This window comes from Anoplophora glabripennis, unplaced genomic scaffold (assembly GCF_000390285.2).
Source record: "Anoplophora glabripennis isolate ALB-LARVAE unplaced genomic scaffold, Agla_2.0 scaffold170, whole genome shotgun sequence".
Classification (NCBI taxonomy): domain Eukaryota; kingdom Metazoa; phylum Arthropoda; class Insecta; order Coleoptera; family Cerambycidae; genus Anoplophora; species Anoplophora glabripennis.
The window spans coordinates 843,094-863,735 of record NW_019416299.1 but is presented as its reverse complement, the minus strand read 5'-3'; the positions used below and the strand labels follow the sequence as shown (position 1 = coordinate 863,735).

The 20,642-nt window shown below is 33.2% G+C and overlaps 1 protein-coding gene across 1 annotated transcript in view; it reads right to left on the bottom strand.

Annotated features, from left to right (window-relative positions):
* LOC108903983 overlaps positions 1-2,643 on the bottom strand; it is a 27,967-nt gene extending 25,324 nt beyond the window's left edge. The window contains exons 1-2 of the mRNA XM_018706349.2: positions 2,417-2,643; positions 1,546-1,865 (exon numbers count right to left, since the gene is read on the bottom strand). Of these exons, the coding sequence (XP_018561865.2) occupies positions 1,546-1,865; positions 2,417-2,643 (547 nt within the window). The remainder of the gene's footprint in view (positions 1-1,545; positions 1,866-2,416) is intronic.
* Between the last annotated feature and the right edge of the window lie 17,999 nt (positions 2,644-20,642).

The window sequence follows — 20,642 nt, the reverse complement described above, 5'->3', positions numbered from 1 at the left end:
ATGCGATAGAGTAAAATTATCTTCAAAATGGGCACTTTTCTTGTTTTTTTGCAATAACTTTTTTGTTTATTAACCGATTTTAATTTAACAAGTCTCATTTTGTAGATAATTTTATTCCCTACAAGCTGTCTGAGAGTAACTTTTCGCTAAAATTTATGGTTTTCCCTGCAAAGTGAAAAAACTGTTTTCCTCACTTATTTGTTTAAATAGAAAAGTTAGCTAATAAAAGTTTTTGACTCACGAGACGAGAGATGTCTTGTATCATGTTCCTTTACAAGACAATTTTACAATAATCTAGCGGATAGGACTTTTTTCGAGTAAAAATTTAATTTGCTTGGTCTACACATATTTGTTAATGAAGGTAGTAACGGCCTTAGGCATTGCAGAACCATGCCGTTCTGATCATTTATGCAAACTTACTTTGGACAACGGCAATTTAAAACATTTCGATGACATTATTGTAGTTACAGTTCCAGATTCTAAAACTGGTATGTTACGTACGTTTACAATTACATACTTCTCGCCTGGATTCTGTTTCTTACTTAGAAATTCTCAAGGAATATATCAAGATTAGATTGGAAATTAAAACTGAAATTTCACGCTTTTTTATGCGCTATCAAGCAGCTATATGTTACAACCAACCAGTCGGCAAGAATACCCTTTCTATGATTCCTAATAAGATTGCACAGTTTTTGAAAGTAGAACATCCTGAAACATATACAGACCATTCATTCCGAAGAAAATCGGCAACGTTACTGGTTAATACAGGAGTTGATGTATTAGCAATCATGAGACATGGTGGGTGGAAATCAGCCACAATTGCAGAAAGTTATGTTGCTGATAGTTTATGCAACAAAAATGAAATAGCCAACAGGATTCTTTACAATGACACTTCAACTCCAGTTTCTAGTAGTACGTCGCATCATGCCGTTTTAATGGATCAGTCAGATAATATTGAGCGTCCGTGACTGAAATGGAGCGGTCAAATCATTTTGAGAAAAATGCGTCTAATTGTCACGCGAGGGGAATAATTTATCCAGATGTTATAAATGTTACTAAATGTAATAACTGTACAATTACTATAAATATTAATTCATAATATGTAATTAATAAAACGTAATGTTCATCAAATATTTCTATTTATTTGTTCATAAATATACATTTATAAATTGAAACCGCCTTTTTCCCTAGGGAGGTAAGTTACTTCACTTACCACCCGTTGTCTTCCACTTTTACGGTAAAATCTACTTATCTCCTGTACTAGTAGTCTATTTACTATGGTGGAAGCAGATAAATGGTTGTTTTCCTGCATTATTAACATGTTTCCTAAAAATATGAGGTCCCAGCTTTGTGTATTATTTTCTATTTCAAAATCTTTTAAACATTCTACCCTATTGCTGGTATCTGATGTTAAACTTCTCTCACTTAAGAAAAACACGAACAGTGTGTGTCGAAATGCTTAGTTTCCCACTCCTCGCTTCTGAAGAGTCATCACGCACGAAACGTTGATCCCTCGGCACTCTAGATCACAATGACTTTACTCACCGTCCGCGTAGCTAGGCGGCAGCAGCCTGAGGAACGCCGACCCCCTGTTGCCCCACTTGGGGTGGCGCACGTTGTTGCACTCGCCCGAGGGCCTTCGGTATTTCATGGGCGGGCACGAGATCTGGTCGTCGGGGTGACAGTCCGAGCTGCTGAAATTGGGGTGCGTCGCCGCCCTCTCCACCCTCAGGGCTCGACTCACGATCGGTCGGATCTCGTCGGGTAGGTTGCGGGTGTAGGAGGTGACGTTGTACTCGTAGGGGTCGCCCCTGGAGTACGCCACTGCCAGCAGGGCGAACGAGCATACCGCCCAAGACCACGATCTGAAACAAAAAGGTGTATGATGTAATTTAAGTTTGAATGTGGCATTGCGCAAAAAGTGTCTTTAAAAAATTACTACCTTACAGTTATTTTTTATTGTAGGTTGCGAAATAATGTGTTCAAGAATGTTTTTTTTGTGAGCGCGACCAAATCAATTCCTTCATTTTTAAAATTGTTTTCTATCAAATAGGACATCCTATTTCTGCTGGTAGTTCTAAACGTTTTTTCCAACGTAAATTGCATTTTTTAACTTCTCGTTGAATTTAAGGGTTACTTTGATTAGAAAATATAGTCACATCCGAAACAGTACGGCGTTGCCAGATTGTAAATTTTTTTGGAGACATTTAAGAAAATTAATTTTTGATAGCGAATCCAGATAAAGTCCATTTAGATAATTTAGGGAACAGTCAAAAAATTAATTCTGGCTTAGAATTATGTAATATGATTATTGCAGTTAATATTTTTCAAAGTTATCCGAGAATTTTTATTCAAACATAAAAAAAACGTTAGTAAGGTATATAAAACAACATATTTTTAACATTTATTTGTTTACATTCTGTGAATCATTGGAATAACATCATCATCTTCAACAACAACTTCCTTCTCCTCCTCGCTACCGTCGACATCATTTGTTCCCAAATTTATGACTAGAGGAAGTGTATTCTGTAGGTCGAATTGAATTTCTCTATTCCACCTGTGCTGAATTTCTCTATTCCACCTGTGCTGAATTTCTTCTTCAGCATGCCGAATTGTTGCTTTTCCAATAGCTTCTTTCCACATTGCAATGTTTTCAAGACTGTATTTTAGTAATGAACATTATTTTGATTTACCTTTCTTGAATGTCAGCTTTCTTGGAAGCTGTCGTTGGAGCTTTATTCAGAATAGTGCTGTGATAATTCTCTTTACCCATGACAATTAAAGAAGCTTTCTTAAAATTCACCAAAACTCATATTCAAACCAATGTAGGAAATTGTCTTGATTGATTGATTATGCCTTGCTTTTGAAGAAAACACAAGCCCTGGTAAATCCGGTAGTACAACCAGCATGAAGTGCAATATATGTTTAGTCAGAAAGCGTTATAAATTTTTTATCATGCTCCATGTGATAATAAATGTACCTTGCGTCATCAATTTTGGTATTTTTCACACTATTAGTACTGGAATCTTCCAGGACCATCTTTAAAGGTCCACCTTTTATTAAGGAGAACGAACTGACGTATGCTTTCCTTTTTAAGGGCCCCATATTCTTTAGATAATGTTTTCCGCAAAGACAAATAATTTTAAACATTTAATAACTGATTAATCTAAAGCTTATCAAATAATAGCAATGTTATGTCATTCCATCTGGGTATTTTCAAAGATGCCGCAGTAAAACCAATAAACAGGTGCAAAAAACGATCAAACCATCAAGGTTTTAGGTACTGAAATTTACGAAAATACTAACTTTTTTATATATAACTCCACATGTAAATATTCTTATAACATTTACTTGCTTAGTCCTACATATAAAATTGTTTACTTTTATTTATAAGTACGTGAAAATAATTCTTAAAATGTGAGGTTAGGATAACAGAAAACGCATGTTTTACAAACGCTTTTTTTTAGTTATTATTTTATTTGGGTAAATTTAAATGGTAACAATGAATAAACAAAACATCAAGGATTTTATTTTTGTGCTTACTTTTGTTGTACACGTTTTACTTTTCAAGATTTCAGTACCTAAAAATGCCAGAAACTTCACCATTTCTCGGCCAGGGATATGGCCACCTTAAGTCTAATGCATTCATGTAAAAAATGCACACGCTTCATTGCAGTGGTAGGTAGCTTCATTAGTCCGTGCATGGATCATCTTTACAATATTAATGGTTGCGCAATAGTTTGTTGAAAAGGACAAAGCACGTCAAACGAGAACTCGAGAAAATTTATTGTCTAAAGACATAAACAGCGTTTAACGAACTTTAAAAACCATGCTATGGTGTGTTTTTGTGGTCGTTAAGACAGAACCTAATGGTGTTTTAATTAGACCTTTGTTGATAGCGTTTACTACCTCCAGGCGCTTTTTTTAAAATTGGATGTCAAGGTTACCTCAAGTGGAAACCTCTTCGCTGCACGAGTATAAAAAGAAACAAAGTAAATAACGACATGACGGTTATTATAAATATTGTTTTGCTTGATTTACGAGAATACCAAAAACTATAATTTCTGGCGTAAACTAGAAACTTTGAAACTCCATATACAGGGTGATTCAGATTTAATCTGGATACTTCAGGAATAGAACAGGTTAAAATAATATTCATTCGTGATATAAACTTATTTCCTAAATCGCATCGTTTCGGAGATGCGCTGGGGCGCTACACTGTCACGAATTTTATTGAATATCTTAGAAACAAGGCTAAATAAAAAAAAACAGGAGACGAAAAAGTTTCAAAATTAATGAGACAAAAGTGGTGCGCAGCTGTTTTATTGAAATTAATTAATTTTTTTGAAGTTTCGAAATAATGTAGGCGGAAGGTAGCATACAAAATATACTTTTAAGTGGAGTAGGTGGTTAAGAAGCTTATGAAAGATCATAAGCAGTGTTTGTGTTCCGAATTTCACCTCAATCGGATGAGTGGTTCAAAAGTTATGAGGAAAAAGCTGGAAAAAAATCTATTTCAACGCCCCCTATATCCGAAACAAGGCGATTTGTGAAATAAGTTATCCAGATTAAACCTGAATCACCCTGTATATACACATATATTTAATCAGATGGTGACCTATAACACAGCGCCTACTAGGATCCTGCTACCTTCACCTGACGATCTAAAGCTTCATTTGATTAGACACATTCATCGAACAAAGCCTATCGGACAAATAAATGGTCATTAGCGCCACTTAGAATACACTTAAGAATCGCCACGACCTTAATACTCAAACCCGTAGGTGCCGGGGAAAACGAATGTGGTATTCAGAAGGATTGCGAGTGGGGCATATTAATTTGACGCATATGCACGTCGCAAAACATAGGATATAGCCAAAATTTCCATATCGAGATAAAACCACTAGCTTTGAGGCAGATTTTAAATGAAATCGAAACGTTGGCCTGATTGGAAAATCAGGACCTTAATTTCCTGTGATATCCTTATAGTCCAGTCACTGAAGTATTTTGGCTACCGATTTTTTCGGATGGAATGGATTGACGTGAAANAGATAAAACCACTAGCTTTGAGGCAGATTTTAAATAAAATCGAAACGTTGGCCTGATTGGAAAATCAGGACCTTAATTTCCTGTGATATCCTTATAGTCCAGTCACTGAAGTATTTTGGCTACCGATTTTTTCGGATGGAATGGATTGACGTGAAAGTTGAACTGTAGCTAGGGAATAGCCCAAGAAACAAAAGTTATATAGTGCCGATGTGTGCTTTTACCTTAGGGGTAGATGCCACCCCTTCTGGAGGGTGGGAATTTTTTATTAAAAATAACCTTACGATTCGATAGAGGGATGAATTCTAAGGAAAAAATGTTCTATAAAAATTTTTTGTACAGTCAATACTTTTTGAATTATTTGCGCCTAAATATGTTCGCTTTTAGCCCAAAAAATGCATGTTTTTGAGACATTTTTCGCGAATATCTCAAAAACTATCAGTTTTATCAGAAAACTGATCATAAGCAAAAATGACGGTAATTAAATTGCAAAGAGGTTGTTTTTTTATTTTTGTAGATGGGATAGAACCTGAGTTATGACACACAGAAGTTGATGTCAATTTCGAAGATAGGTATAATCGAAACGTTCAATGTCCTGTAGCGGAAAAATTAAAGGTTTTTCGAGGAAAACTTATATAACACCTATTAAAGTTCTTGAAAAGATCTTTAAATTGAGTGGTGGTAGAAGTCGTTAGCATGAAAACTAATGAAGTTACAATCAAAATAAAATGATTGTCTTGACTTTTGAGAAAAAAAAATTGGTATTAAAATTAATGACTTGACGGAAAAAAAATTAAACGTATTCCTTCTGCAATTTACTTTATTTATGTATTAACAGTAGATTCTGGGAATTTGAACGATTTTAGAAGCCTAAATTTAAAAAAAAATTTCATTTACTTTTGAATAAAATTTTTCAATTTTTTAAAAAATCGCCTTTTTTCAAAATATTTCAAAAACTAACAAAGTTATAAAAAAAATGATAGAATAAGAAATTGTAGGTTTTTTCTTACTGAACAATTTGCTTTTTTTAAATTTTTGTAGGACAAAATTTGACTGAGTTATGACCGTTAGAAGCTCAAAACTAAGCTCCAAGACTGCCTTTCCTGAGCCCTTTTAGCTTACAAATCTAAAAAACGAAGGGCTCAAAAAAACTGCAAATCACAGAACTTAAAGTGCTTTAAATTCCCTACAAAATGGTTTTTTGAGTAAATTTATAACTTTAAAATTACAAAAGTTATGGTAAAAAAATTAATCGCATTTTTTCGGTAAAATTTTCGGTGCGGGTAAATTACCATCATCTTTGTGTATTTTGGAGCACTTGTGAACTGATTTGAGTAAGTATTTTAATAATATACATACACACACGTATCCATTTATAATGTATATCATTTTTTTTTATATAAATTTAATAAAAAAATATTAAGAATAAATTAAATAAAATTAAAAAAAATAATTATAGTATCATACTCACATATAATTTTTAGGAAATTTTTCTATAAGGGGTAGGGGTTTTTATAAGGGTTTTTTGGATAACTGAAAAGTTGCAACTTATCATAGATCATTTGAAAACCAATAAAAAGTTTATAATTCAACGTAAGCATACCATTAAATTAAAACATCTCAAGCTTTTAAAAATATTTTTTTGTTTATTTTATTATAAGGGATGTTTTTTAAGGGTTGCAACTTTGTAATGAGTCGTAAGCTCTCTAATGAATAACAAAGAAATGCAATATATTGTGAATGCACCAAAAGATATTTTAAACTGTAAAAAACTTTTTTTTTGGTCATGGAAGGTTAGTTTTTAAGGATCTTTAAAGGTTGAAAAGTAATTAAATTTCATAAATTGTATTAAAAAAAGAAAGGAACTTTATCCAACATATTTGAACATGAATTGAATCTTTAAAATACGTAAATCTGCGATATTCGCATTTTTTTCGTACAAGGGTAGTTTTCACCCCCCAATAGAAAAAAGCACACATCTAGACAATATAACTTTTGAAGTGCGAGGTCAGATGAGCTTGTATGCAAATATTCAGGAAAATCCATGCTATCCGAAAAAATTGGGAGCTTTTACTTTATTTTCGCCTTCAGAGACTGGACTATTAGTAATTATTCAGTTATCGATCATATTAGATATAATTATTTGAAAAATAAATTCTTGGTAACAAATGTAGACCGAAATCTGGAATTAATTTTGAAGAAGATTAACAGCTTTTGTTTTATACTTTCAGATTAAAATACCTACAATACCAATTACTTTTGGATCACTATTTATATTACAAGGGTTATGGGGAAGTTGCGAGTACCATCTACACGTTTAGGAAGAGCCATGCCACTTACGTTCAAAAATTAAGTCACATTTTTTCACTACACATCATTTTCTTTACATTTTAAATATTTCTTTTGGTTTTCGAGACACCAGGCTGGGGAGGTTTATACACAATACCCTGTAGAAACCGAAAATTACTTTTTGTTACAATAAATTAATTATGCAAGGTATTTTTTTCATTGACGCATCAAATACGTACATGGCACACTCAAGATCTTCCATTTAAAATGATTCGTTTGGTTTATAATAGAAGAAACGAAAGTTGTAAAAAATTATAGCGTACGCCTCTGAATATTATGACAAAATTCGTCTCTTTAAAGAAATAAAACAAATCTCAAGTAACGGGTGACTAGAAGAAAGCAAGAGTTCTTTTATACTGCAGATGGTGCGACAAACCGCAGTATTCTTGCCAGACATTTAAATTAATAGTAGAATCTATTACGGTGCATCGAGAAAGCCGATGTTATTTCATGTCTATCGTAACAGCATTTCGATTTCAAAATCACTCGAACGAGAACAACCATTTGGAATGTACTTACATACCATACAATAATTATTATAGAATGTTCCATTCGTATTTCAAGGGGGGAGGAGTAATTTCCTCTTAAAAAAAGGTGGGGGCAGTTCATATTAGTTTATTTTTTAATTAAAGTTGCGTTTTCCCTATTTTGGGGGTGTTTCGGGGTGGAAATGATTCGAATAATTTCTCACGCATGTTCTTAGCCGTATAGAAAGATTTATAAAAAAACACGTCATAACAACCTGAGATATAAATACTTTAATTTCTCCACCCTTATTTTGGGGATGTCCCGGGGGTGTAGTCGTACTGACTTCCGTTCCAGATACATATTATGAATACTCAAATTGATCCAAACCCGATAAATAATACAAGAATGGATAATAATAATTTTCAAGTGTTCGTTTCTATTTTCTGGTTCATGGAAATATTCAATTTTTTTGAGACTTTGCGTCCTCGACATCTCGAAAACTGGTCAATTCCGGACTTTGGGCCTATGAACACTTTTGATCAGGAGGGTGTCAAGTACAACATAACAAAAATTCCGACGAATCGACTGGGAACTCAAACCCATAATAGTGTAGTCATTGAAGCTGAAAATCAGCTGTAACCTCCGAATTCTTTGAAACTGCATGGATTTGCATGAAAATTTAGAATAAGGCTCATCTTAGGCTCAAGTTCAAAAGTGACATAAGCCCGATTGACGCTTTTTGTTTTTTAGGGGTAAAAACTACCCCTAAGTGAAAAAAAAAGTACAAAGATTAAATAATGTTCCATGTTCTCGAACATGTTTTATGATATATTTGATTTTTTCGACCCTTTATTTAACCTTTAAAAACTATCCCCATGCAAAAAATGATGCTAAAAAATTACTTTTTAAAGATTTGGAATGATTGAATCGTGTAATTATTTAAAATAAAAGTTACCTTATGGCTAATAAAAGAATTTTTCCCTTTCAACCCCTAAAAACCACCCCTGTATTGACAAAAATGATAAAAAATTACTTTTTAAAAGCTTGGAATGCTTTAACGGTGCCATTATTTAAAATAAAAATTCCCTCATTGCTTATGAAAGAATTTGTGTTTCATAACACTTTTCAACCCTTATAAATCACCCCTGTGCTCAAAAAATGATAAAAAATTACGCTTCAAATCTTGGAATGCTCTAATTGTGCAATAATTCAAAATAAAAATTCCCTTATATTGTTTATGAAAGAATATTTTACTTTTGCCATTTTCAGCTCTTATAAACTACCCTTTTACCAATATTAATGTAAAATATTTTTGTTATAATCGATTTTTAAATATAATCAATCACAAAGAAATTGCTACGCTGCATATAAATAATTACACTAAATTTTTTTACTTATTTGTATAATATATAATATATAAAATATAAAAATGAGAAAGCCTATTTTGTTCCGAAAAAATGTCACTGGTTTTTTTACCATAACTCGGTTAATTTTGAAGCTATAGTATCTACAAAAAAGCATTTTAAATATAATTTCAAGAGCTGTAAGATCGTTTGCATATAAAACCTTTTAAGTCCTTCGTTTTTTAAAGGGAAAGGATCGAATGGCTCGAGACAGGTCGTTTTTTCACTAAAACGGATACTTCAAGCGGCGATATCTCTTTTATTTTTTATGCTATAGGAATAAAAAAAGCAAAATATTTGTTGAAAAAAAGCTAAATTTTTGTTGTCTATCATTTTTTACGTATCATTCATAGTTTCAGTGTTATTATGTAAATATAGCAATTTTTTGTTGAATAATGAATTTTCAAATTTTACCGTACATTATTAAAAAAATACGCATTCTAAACCGGTCTAACTTCAGGATCGTATGAAAAACACTAAAACAAAACTAATTGTAAAGGGTCTATGATTAATTTTAATTCTGTTGGAAATGGTACAGCGTTTACTGCTCATTTTTCCTTAAAAAATATGAGCAACCCATATGTTTTTGACGATAACTCCTTCAATTTTGCTCTCATTAACTTTTATAAGTGTTCATTTTGAAGGTCTTTTTGAGTACTACAAAAAACTCCAGGAACGTTATACACGTAAAATTAATCCTTTTTCCTTTATTTCACGTTGAATACATCGATTCGAGTATTTCCCCCAAAACAAGTCCCCTTCCAATAACCATATTTCGCTTTGTATAACACTTTTTAAAAAATAATTTTCTTTGTTTATTTATAAGCTACATTTTTGTTCATTACACTTTTTTTTAACAAAATGGGTAGGTTTTGAGTTATTCGCGAAAAATATTTTGAAAAAGTGTTTTTTTCACTCAAAATTCCAATTTTCAATCGTGAATAACTAAAAAACTATTGATTTCCAAACAAATTTCCACCCCCGACAAGGGATGTCAACCTGCAACAGGGTGGAAGCGTCAATCGGTGCTATGTCAATAATGTGTCATTGACCTTTTCTCTATCTGCCAAATTTCAAGTCTATCGGTTGAGTTTCAAAGAATTCGGAGGTGAAACGCTTCAACGACTGAACAATAAGGTTTATGTGGTGTCCTTTGCACAATAGTCATGAACGAAGTGACGATAATCCAAAGGCAACAATTGTGTACCATTCCCAGCATCAATTTGCTTTAAATGTATTGGAATAATTTATCGGTGACCATTTATTAAAACCTGTTGATCTGCCGCTACGTTTAATGATGTTGAGTTTGTAAACTTCTTAGAACATATTTTGCCAGATCTGTTAGAAAACCTGTCCTTGAATATTAGAAGAGACCTAGGGTTTATGGACGATGGTGTACCACCACATTACACTCAAACTATGCTACAGTTCCTTAATAACCAGTTTGCTGATGGATTGGACGTGGGCAATATGCAGCTGTAAATTGGCCTGCCAGGTCACCGGACCCGAATCTTTCAGAATTTTATTTTTGGAAACTCACGAAAGACGTCGATACAAACTCGCAAGGAACTATGGGCACGAATTGTCACGAAGTGCCAGATCTGGTCCGACAAGATATTAGAGACGCATTTGAATTCCCGCAAGAGACTCCTGCATTTAAATAAATAGTTACTAATCGTTAGTATGTGTCAACTGTTGCAATAATAATAAAACGTATTTTATGTATTCCATTTAATTAGAAATCCGCAATAAAAATTAATAATCGAGGTTGCTTCACATGCGAGCGGTTGACAACAGAATGCGTCGGAGACGTTTTTACCGTCGCCTTCCCAGCACGACATCGAATAACATTCGTTTACCCGCAATCGCTTATTTAAACATATTTATGTTAACATTTAAATGTGTCATTGACACAAAATCGCCCATTGTTGTTGCGAACGCGTGACACTCATTTTCTCTAATCGTCTATAAATATTGAGGCTTCTTATAAAGATGTCCTCTGATGTAACTCGTAGCATAAATAACGGGAATATTTGCGACAGGAGCTGACGGACGCTTTAGTAGCATGTCACTGGTTAAAATCAGGAGGTTTTCATCAAATAAACCGATTAATTTATAAGTAAATTATATAAAACTAGCAGTTATACACACTGCGAACCTACAGTCCTCGGACATCGGAGATATCGCGCGTCAAATTCGGAAGATGCGTACGCGTTCAAAAATGTATTGTGTGTAAACTATGTACAATATAATTATTATATATAGCAAATATATCGTATTATCCTCGCGAAGATTTGTATCATTTATTTAGAATCCGTAAATCATGTGAACTGGTAAAACAACGAGAATTATGTTAATTTAGTTCTAAAGAAATGAAATGACACTCGCGCCCATCTCTCGTCCAAGTCGAAGAAAATGTTGGATGCAGTTTTGAAGGTTCTGTGATAGAAATTACATTATTACTCACTGTTCGTGTTTTTAATCTGTATTTTAGTAATGTTACAAAAGTTTTACAACTATAACTAATTTTTTAGATATAAAGTTTGCTGAGAAATATTTTTTTATGTTCCTTTGATATTCCGTACGAATGCTTTTATCTCAAGTATTACTAATTATATTAATCATGTAAAGAAAACTTTATGTAACCCTAAATATTGCTGGGTAATGATTACTATGTTTTTATAAACCACTAGCTGACCCGGCAAACGTTGTTTAAAAAATAAAAACAGAAAATTTTGTCCAAAAAATAAAAAAAAAAATTTGGGGTGGACCACCCTTAACATTTAGGGGTATGAAAAATAGATGTTGGCCGATTCTCAGACCTACTCAATATGCTCACAAAATTTCATGAGAATCGGTCAAGCCGTTTCGGAGGAGTACGGGAACGAACATTGTGACACGAGAATTTTATATATAAGACGAGATTTTATATATAAGATGTAAAAACAAGCCCAAACATCTCCTTAACGGCTGCTACTATTAAAAAACACCAAGAAACATTTTTCATTAACTTAAAGTAACAGTACCTGAATGTAATATTATTTCTACAATAACGCCAGTGGCGTATCTTTTTCTTAGGAAAATGGGGCGGCATCTACAGTAGTACGCCACTGGTTAAAGCCACAATGTTAATATTACATTCAATAAAAGGTCTAATTAAGTGAGTACACTATGTAATAAATTTCATTCAATTCCGTCAGCGCATTATTTATTTTATTTCATTTTGGATACACCATTCCACAGAAACAAAATTCCAGTTACGGAATGGGAGTACAAAGAATAATTACAATATAGAGAAATAGAGAAATACAGGAAAAAAAAGAGATTAAACCTATATAATAAGTAAGTATAAAACAAACATGTGACAAATAACATGGAGAAGACAGAAAAATACGCAGTATAAGTAATATACAAACAACCTATTAATTACACATTTATACTCATTTAGATCATGCTCAAAATATGTATAGTGTTTTCTTTAATTTCACTTGTGGTACAATTAAAAACATCTACAAGATGTGCAATTTTTGTATAGTTTGAACATGCCTGAAACAATGGAGAAGCTTTTAGGAGATTTGTGCGAGGGATAGGCAAACAGAAGGTTGCAGGAGAACGCGAAGTTAACCTAGGTACATTATAGTTAAGAAAACTTAATATCTGAGGACAGTCAAAGATGTTTTGGATTATCTTATGCAAAAAAAATGATCGAGTGCATTGATCTTCTAGACCGTAAAGAATTCACGCCAAAGTGATTTAAGAGAAGGTTCTGAGGAAAATTAATGGGGGGTAATACGAATTTTCTTTATAAAATAAGTACTTTAAAAACTTCCTTTGTATGTTCTCCAAATTATTTATGTGAACTGTGTATAGCGGGTTCCACACAATAGATGCATATTCCAATCTAGACCTCACAAACGAATTATATAAAATAAATAATGTACTACGAACCGAGAAATCTTTACCATTTCGAATAACGAACCCTAAATTTTTGTATGAGGTCTTCAAAATTCTATCAACATGTTCTACAAACGAAAACTTACAATCAAATACAATCCCTAAATCTTTGATGAGGGTAGGCCGATCTAAATATACATCATTAATGTGGTAACCAAAGCTCAATGCGTGTATTTGTCTACTAAATGACATAACATTACATTTTTTACAATTCAGTGGGAGTTTATTAACTGTACACCAATGTTCGACTAAATTTAAAGCATTTGCAGCCGTTCCCAGTCCTTAGAGGTCTCAATCCTCGTATATAACTTCATATCATCTGCGTACATTAAAAAATTGACATCACTGAAATTAATTATGTCGTCCAAAAACATGTTGAATAGTAGAGGTCCCAGGACTGAACCCTGAGGTACTCCTGACAGTACTCTTATTACTTGTGATTTGAACCCCCCTTGTTGTACATATTGTTCTATTAGTCGGGTATGACACAAACAAATCAACTAAATTCTCAGACAATCCGTAACCACCCAGTCTTTCAATCAAAATTTTGTGATCCAGCCTATCGAAGGCCTTCGAGAAATCTGTGTATATAATATCAACCTGCCCCCGATTATCCAGAACATCTGCGACATATTGAGAAACACACACGAGATTTGTTGTAGTAGATCTTCCGTTCATAAAACTATGTTGATTTACGGTTACAATATTTTTGACATGGTTATAGACATACTGATACAAGATATTCTCAAAGGCCTTACAGAAACCACAGATTAGCGCAATGGGTCGATAATTAGTTATATCACTCCTGTCACCATTCTTAAAAATACGGCATAAACGTGAGACTTTCCATATATTAGGAAACTTCCTGGATTTCAATATTAAATTGAATATGATAGTGAGAGGACGAATAAAGGTGCTACCACAGTCCTTTACCACAAACGCAGGGATTTCATCGGGTCCCATGGACATTTTGGCTTCAGTTTGCGCAAACCTCGTTTGACATCATTCTCTGTAATGCTTTCCATGAAAAGCATGTTGTTCGACTTACTGTTAGGCACATTAACTTGTATATTGTGAGTTTGAGACATTATATAGGAAGATTGAAAAACGACGCATAAGCATTCACTATCATTTGGCCGTCAGTTAATGTCTGATTGTATTATGAAGATATAGCAGAAAAAAAATATATTTTTTTTTTCGTAAACTTTAACACCCTGTATCTCGAGTCCCGAGTCCCGCAGGAAAAAACTTTATAGAGCAAACTCTAGTTATTTTTTGGTAATGAATCTAGTCCTGCAGTTTCTGTATTTAAAGTTAAATCACCCTGTATATCGTGAATTCCCTTCAAGTCATAACAAATATATTTTTATTTCAGCAGGACACCTTGTGTATCACCTGAACCTGGACTACCCTAGCAGTTGCAAAGAGAATTGGACTGATACAAGGTAAGTTGTAAAAAGACGTAATTTCTTGTTATGTTGTTAGAAGTACCTACCCATTTCGTAGAGGCGTTTATTTCTCTTTTAATAATAATAAACAGACATTTATTGCCCCTTTGGCCGTTAGAAAGCTCCTATTTCTTCGCGAACAATCATAAATATGTATTCCGTCTGACTTTTTCGAAGTCATCAGTTTCCTGGAGCGAAAGTAAAGTCGTTGATTTTTTGAAGCAGCGTAAAATAAGATTTGCCTTGGTATTGCGGAGCGAGCAAATCCTATTTACCACGACTACACTTAATCGTTTTCGATTAATAAATATCTTATTTAACGTCGCGAAAATTTTGGTAATATATTTTTGCCGTCAATTTGCGACATAACGAGTGTTTTATTAAAATGTGCATCCACCGTATAACTGGAACAGTTTTTTTTTATTAGTTTCGCGATTTCTCGTTCGTGGAGTTATATCGGCGTTATACAGGGTGTCGCAGTTTCGGGAATAATAAAGGAAGCACAGCATAAGATGCCCAATTTGTTGCTTAATCTTTAAACAAGATAAGTTTTATTTATGATTATTAGGGCGGTCCAAAAAAAACGAATATATTTTTTTCGTGTCTCTTGTGAAAATATGTTAGTTTATCATGTTTTAAGAGCCCCTCAAAAAATCAGCTCAAAAAAAATTTTTTAAGGCATGTTTGCGCCAATGGTCACCATTTCACGTGTAGTATCTTCAGCTTTCGACTTTCCCATTGTTAATGATTCACCGTGTATACGGAAATATATAAGTAGTGAATATATGGAATTACAAAGATTTTCAACAATTTTTGAAAATTTCTACCCCGTGAAGGGGGTTGAAATAATCATCCTCTAAGTTATTTGTTGCAACAACTTTTTTGTTTTACAAAAAATGAATATTCAAAAATACGTATCAGATGCCTGGTTTATTTTAAAACTTTTACCTCTCTTACTTTTTTGCTTTAAAACTGTTTATTAACAAAAAGAAATTAACATAATTATTAGGGTGGCCCAAAAAAACGAATATTTTTTTTCGTGTCTCTTGTAAAAATATGTTAGTTTATCATGTTTTAAGAGCCCCCTCAAAAAATCAGCTCAAAAAAATGTTTTTAGAGGTCGCTCAAGATTTTTAAAAATCTCCAAAATCGTCAAAAATTGAATTTTTTCTTTAATTTTTTTCTCGTTATTTTATCATTTTCTAGGTTGAAAAAAATCTCGATTCTGAAAATTTCAAATCGATATTTTAATTTCTAAAGGTCACTCATAATTATTTTAACTTTAAAAGTAGTGTACCTAAAATGTTTTCGAGCGACCTCTAAAAATAAATATGAACGAACTAATATTTTTTTTTTATTGAATTTGATGAACAAAATCATAGAAATAAATCACACTTAAAAAATTTTTTCGAAGCTAAATTTTTACTACCACACTGCGAGTATCAAATACATATTTATAATTTTTTAATTTTATAAAATTTAAGTGTCTCGTGATTTATTTCTATTCTTTTGTTCATCAAATTCAATAAAAATTAAAATTATTAGTTCGTTGATGTTTATTTTTTAGAGGTCGCTCGAGAACATAGGTACCTACATAGGTCGATTTGAAATTTTCAGAATAGACATTTTTTTCAACCTAGAAAATGATAAAATAACGAGAAAAAAAAAGTCAATTTTTGACGATTTTGGAAATCTTTAAAAATCTTGAGCGACCTCTAAAAACATTTTTTTTGAGCTGATTTTTTGAAGGGGCTCTTAAAACATGATAAACTAACATATTTTCACAAGAGACACGAAAAAAAATATTCGTTTTTTTGGGCCACCCTAATAATTATGTTAATTTTTTTTTTAGTTTTAAAGCAAAAAAAGTAAGAGAGGTAAAAGTTTTAAAATAAACCAGGCTATCTGATACGTATTTTTGAATATTCATTTTTTGTAAAACAAAAAAGTTGTTGCAACAAATAACTTAGAGGATGATTATTTCAACCCCCTTCAAGGGGTAGAAATTTTCAAAAATTGTTGAAAATTTTTGTAATTCCATATATTTACTACTTATATATTTCCCTATACAGGGTGATTCATTAACAATGGGAAAGTCGAAAGCTGAAGATACTACACGTGAAATGGTGACCATTGGCGCAAACATGACTTATCCGAAAGTTGATAGTTTCGGAAATACAGGGTGTTGAAAGTTAAAATTTTAAATCATTTTTTTGTGATTATTCTGAAAATATGTAGGTTAGGAACTTGAAAATTTGTGAAACTATATTTTTTTAGGCGACGAATAAGATGCGTGTTGTAATTTCAGCATTGCTAATAGAGGGCGCCACTTACGACCAATTTTACCGAAAATTTAGTTAATAACTTTTTACCCTGTATATTTAACATGAAACTTGATTCAAAACCTGAAAGAGCTATCATTTTTCCATTAATTATGTACTTTTGTTTCATTTCGGTATCTCGATTCGTTTTCGAGAAAAATCGATTTAACGAACACTCGACGAGTTTGAAACAACATATTGGGATTGCGTCTAACTTCTTTGGCAGCGATTTGTATTCTTTGCCACAACTCTTCACACGAGCCAATAGATTATTTGTAAACTATATCTTTCATTTGACACCAAATAGAAAAGTCAAGAGGATTGAAGTCCGGACCTCTGGATGGCCAAACGAAAATGCTTAGATGGCCAATCCAGCGATTTGGAAAAACTGCATCTAAATATGCACGCACTGGCCAACCACATGACTCTTCTTAAATAAAGTGGAACTTCTTCGAGCAGTGGAAGCATTTTTACTTGGCCACCCAGAAGTCCGGACTTCAATCCTCTTCATTTTTCTATTTGGAAGAATCTATTGGTTCGTGTGAAGAGTTGTGGCAAATAATACAAATCGCTGCCAACGAAGTCAAACGCAATCCCAATATGTTGTTTCAAACTCGAAGATCTCTCAGAAAACGTTGTGTAAAATGTGTAAATGTCAACTTTCGATTTTCCCATTGTTAATGAATCACCCTGTATTTAATATCCAACAACTAATTTAAAAAAATGTTTCCTTTGTCAAAAAATTTCCCGCGAAATACGCACTAACGCGTCTGTCGCGGAATATCTAGACTGCTGTCGAAACAACGCGCTCATATGCATACCTTGCGCAAACCCGTACGGGACTTGCCCAATTTTAATGCGCCTATCGATAACATATAAAATTAACGCTGATTAAATATAATGCACCTACATTATCTTTACGTAATTGAAACGTTACGCCACATTTACATGGCCATTAGGCACCGTGAACGCCACTGGAATTGCTGAACGTTGCGTAATACCTCGCCGATTTTTTACTCGGGACGATTAGCGGATGGAAAAAAATCGTCGCCGGCGAAAACGTGTAAATAGTGTCAACCGTTTAGCGACGGTGATTGGTGTTGAGATAATTTCGGTGTTTTCAGGCGATAAGTCGCGGTTAGTCGACATTTTTAAAGATACACTTGTAGAAAGTGTTCTACAATGATTGCATCCGAGTTTTTTTAGGGGGAGTTGAATCTTTGTCAATCATCAATTTATAAAACATTTTTCTGCTGGCATATCATAATAGGTAACGAGCGTTCAAATAAAAACGTGGTCGAAGTTGGCTCTGACACATTGGACGTAGGGAGTAGCTTATAGCGACCAACTTAACCTCATTTCTCAACGAGCTGTATAGCAGCTGTTAGTTTCAATAACGTTAATGACTATATAACTTTATTTTAAAGAATAATCGTGATAACAATAACAAACAATTAAAGGAGCTGCGGAAAGTGTCCCCCTCCTTGTTCCAAGCACTTTTCACACCTGTTCCTCAAAGAATTAAAGACATTTTCTAAGATGCTCGGGGTATTGTTAATTTCACGAATCTTGTCTATAAGTCGAGCCTGCAGATGGTTTAAATCAGGAATAGGAAGTTCAAAAATAGTGTTTTTAAGGTAAGGCCACAAAAAGAAATCACACGGCGTAATATCACATGACCTCGGTGGAAATTCATGTTCAGCATTGAGACTTATTAGTCGATTTTGGAAAACTTCCCTCAACATATTCATCGTCTCGCCTGCCATATGTGCCCTTGCGCCATCTTGTTGAAAGTAAAAGTTTGTAATTTCGTTTTCTTCCATCAGCTGGTTAACAAAAGGAGCGATAATTTCTTCTCTATACCTTTGCGCCGTAAGAGTACCATTAAAAAAAAATAGGTCCATAAATCCTCCTTCGATTGAGAGCACACCAAACTCCAATTTTTTGAGCGTGTAGAGGGCCCTCGACAAAAAAGTTATCTGGCTTTTCAGAAGACCACATTCTCATATTCTGTGAGTTTACGTAACCACTTAAATGAAACCAGGCTTCATCAGAAAAAAAGGTGATATTATGAAGTTCACCGTAGTTGTTTAAAAACCATTCACAAAATACAGCCCGTCGCGGAAAATCAACTTCATGAAGTTCTTGCTGACAAGTTAAACGATAGGAGAACAAACGCAAATCTTTTTTTAACACTGTGTGGCAGGTACCGACTGATACTCCCACCATTTGTGATAAAACACGTACAGAAGTTCTTGGCGCATTTTTCATTATTTGTTGGACATTTTCTTTTAATTCTTCAGTCCGCTTTTTAGGTCGGCCGCTTCCTTCTTTTCTTGTTACACTGCCCGTTTCACGAAAAACATTAACACAACGCTGAACTGCACTTTGAAAAATTTTGTACTCAACAACGCCGGGAAATTGATCTTGAAATTCTATGAAACATTCCTCAATAGAATACTTCCATATTCCATCAATCTTGCGTCCATTTCTAAAGTAGGATAAACACTTTTTGTTCTTGAGAAAACACCATTTTAAACGCTTTTTAAAACGAAAATATTCAAATTGATAGCGGCGATATAGCGCTTTGACAGATGACGTTTAAGTTCATTTGCTATACGCTACGCCCTACGTCCAAATTTTCAGAACCAACTTGACCACGTTTTTATTTGAACGCTCGTTATAATACACTGTAATTTATGATTCGTGAAATAACGAATCGATTTTCGATTTGTCAAAAAAATCGATTCATATCGATTAATCTAATTGTATAATTATTTTTGAACCGATTAATCCTGTGTAATCGATTTGAATTCATTTGTTTGAATTTTTGAATCGATCCATCGAAAATATTGAATCGAAATATCGAATGACTGATCAATTCGTATCGAATTAAATTGAATTGGATCATCTAATTGTCGAGTTAAAATTTAAATAGACAATTTGACTTGGAAAAATATTGTATATAGACTTGTATTTTTGAATCGAATGAAATAGAAGGAAACGAGGGAATATTGATTGCTAACAATAAAACATACCTAAATGTGTTTGTTACTAAGCATGGCAAATAAATAGATATCTCAGGTATTTGGTAGGTATAATGGTACTAACTGGTACTGGCAATTAGAAACAATAGTGATTTAAACTTTATAAACCGAAACATCAGAGGGAAAAATCTTGTCTTAATAAATTTAACTGCAATACACCAATAAAATAAAAATAAAAAATCGAGCAATTTTAAGCTACCCAAAAATGTTCAGATTCGATTCAAATTTAGGCCTACTACCGATTTTTTATACGAATCGATCTTTTTCTATAGTTTCATCCATTTTCAATCAAATTCGTTCTTTTTATTTGATTCTGAAATTTTGCACTTTTTTCCACTGCTAATTTTGCAATGTAAAAAAAAATTTGCAAGCTTTCACAAAAGCCTATTTCCTCAGGAACAAAATCGATAGTATACCTCATGTCGATTAGAGGCTTATTTTCGGAAACATAATCGAAAAACTGTAAAAAGAGCAACTTTTCTCTTTCTTTGTTATATGTAAACAATATGACGCTCGACCTATACAAATACACTTTAGGTTTTTGTTCTTTTTATTTTTTACTTAATTTTAAGATTATAAAATTCGACTTATGCCCGATTTTTGAAA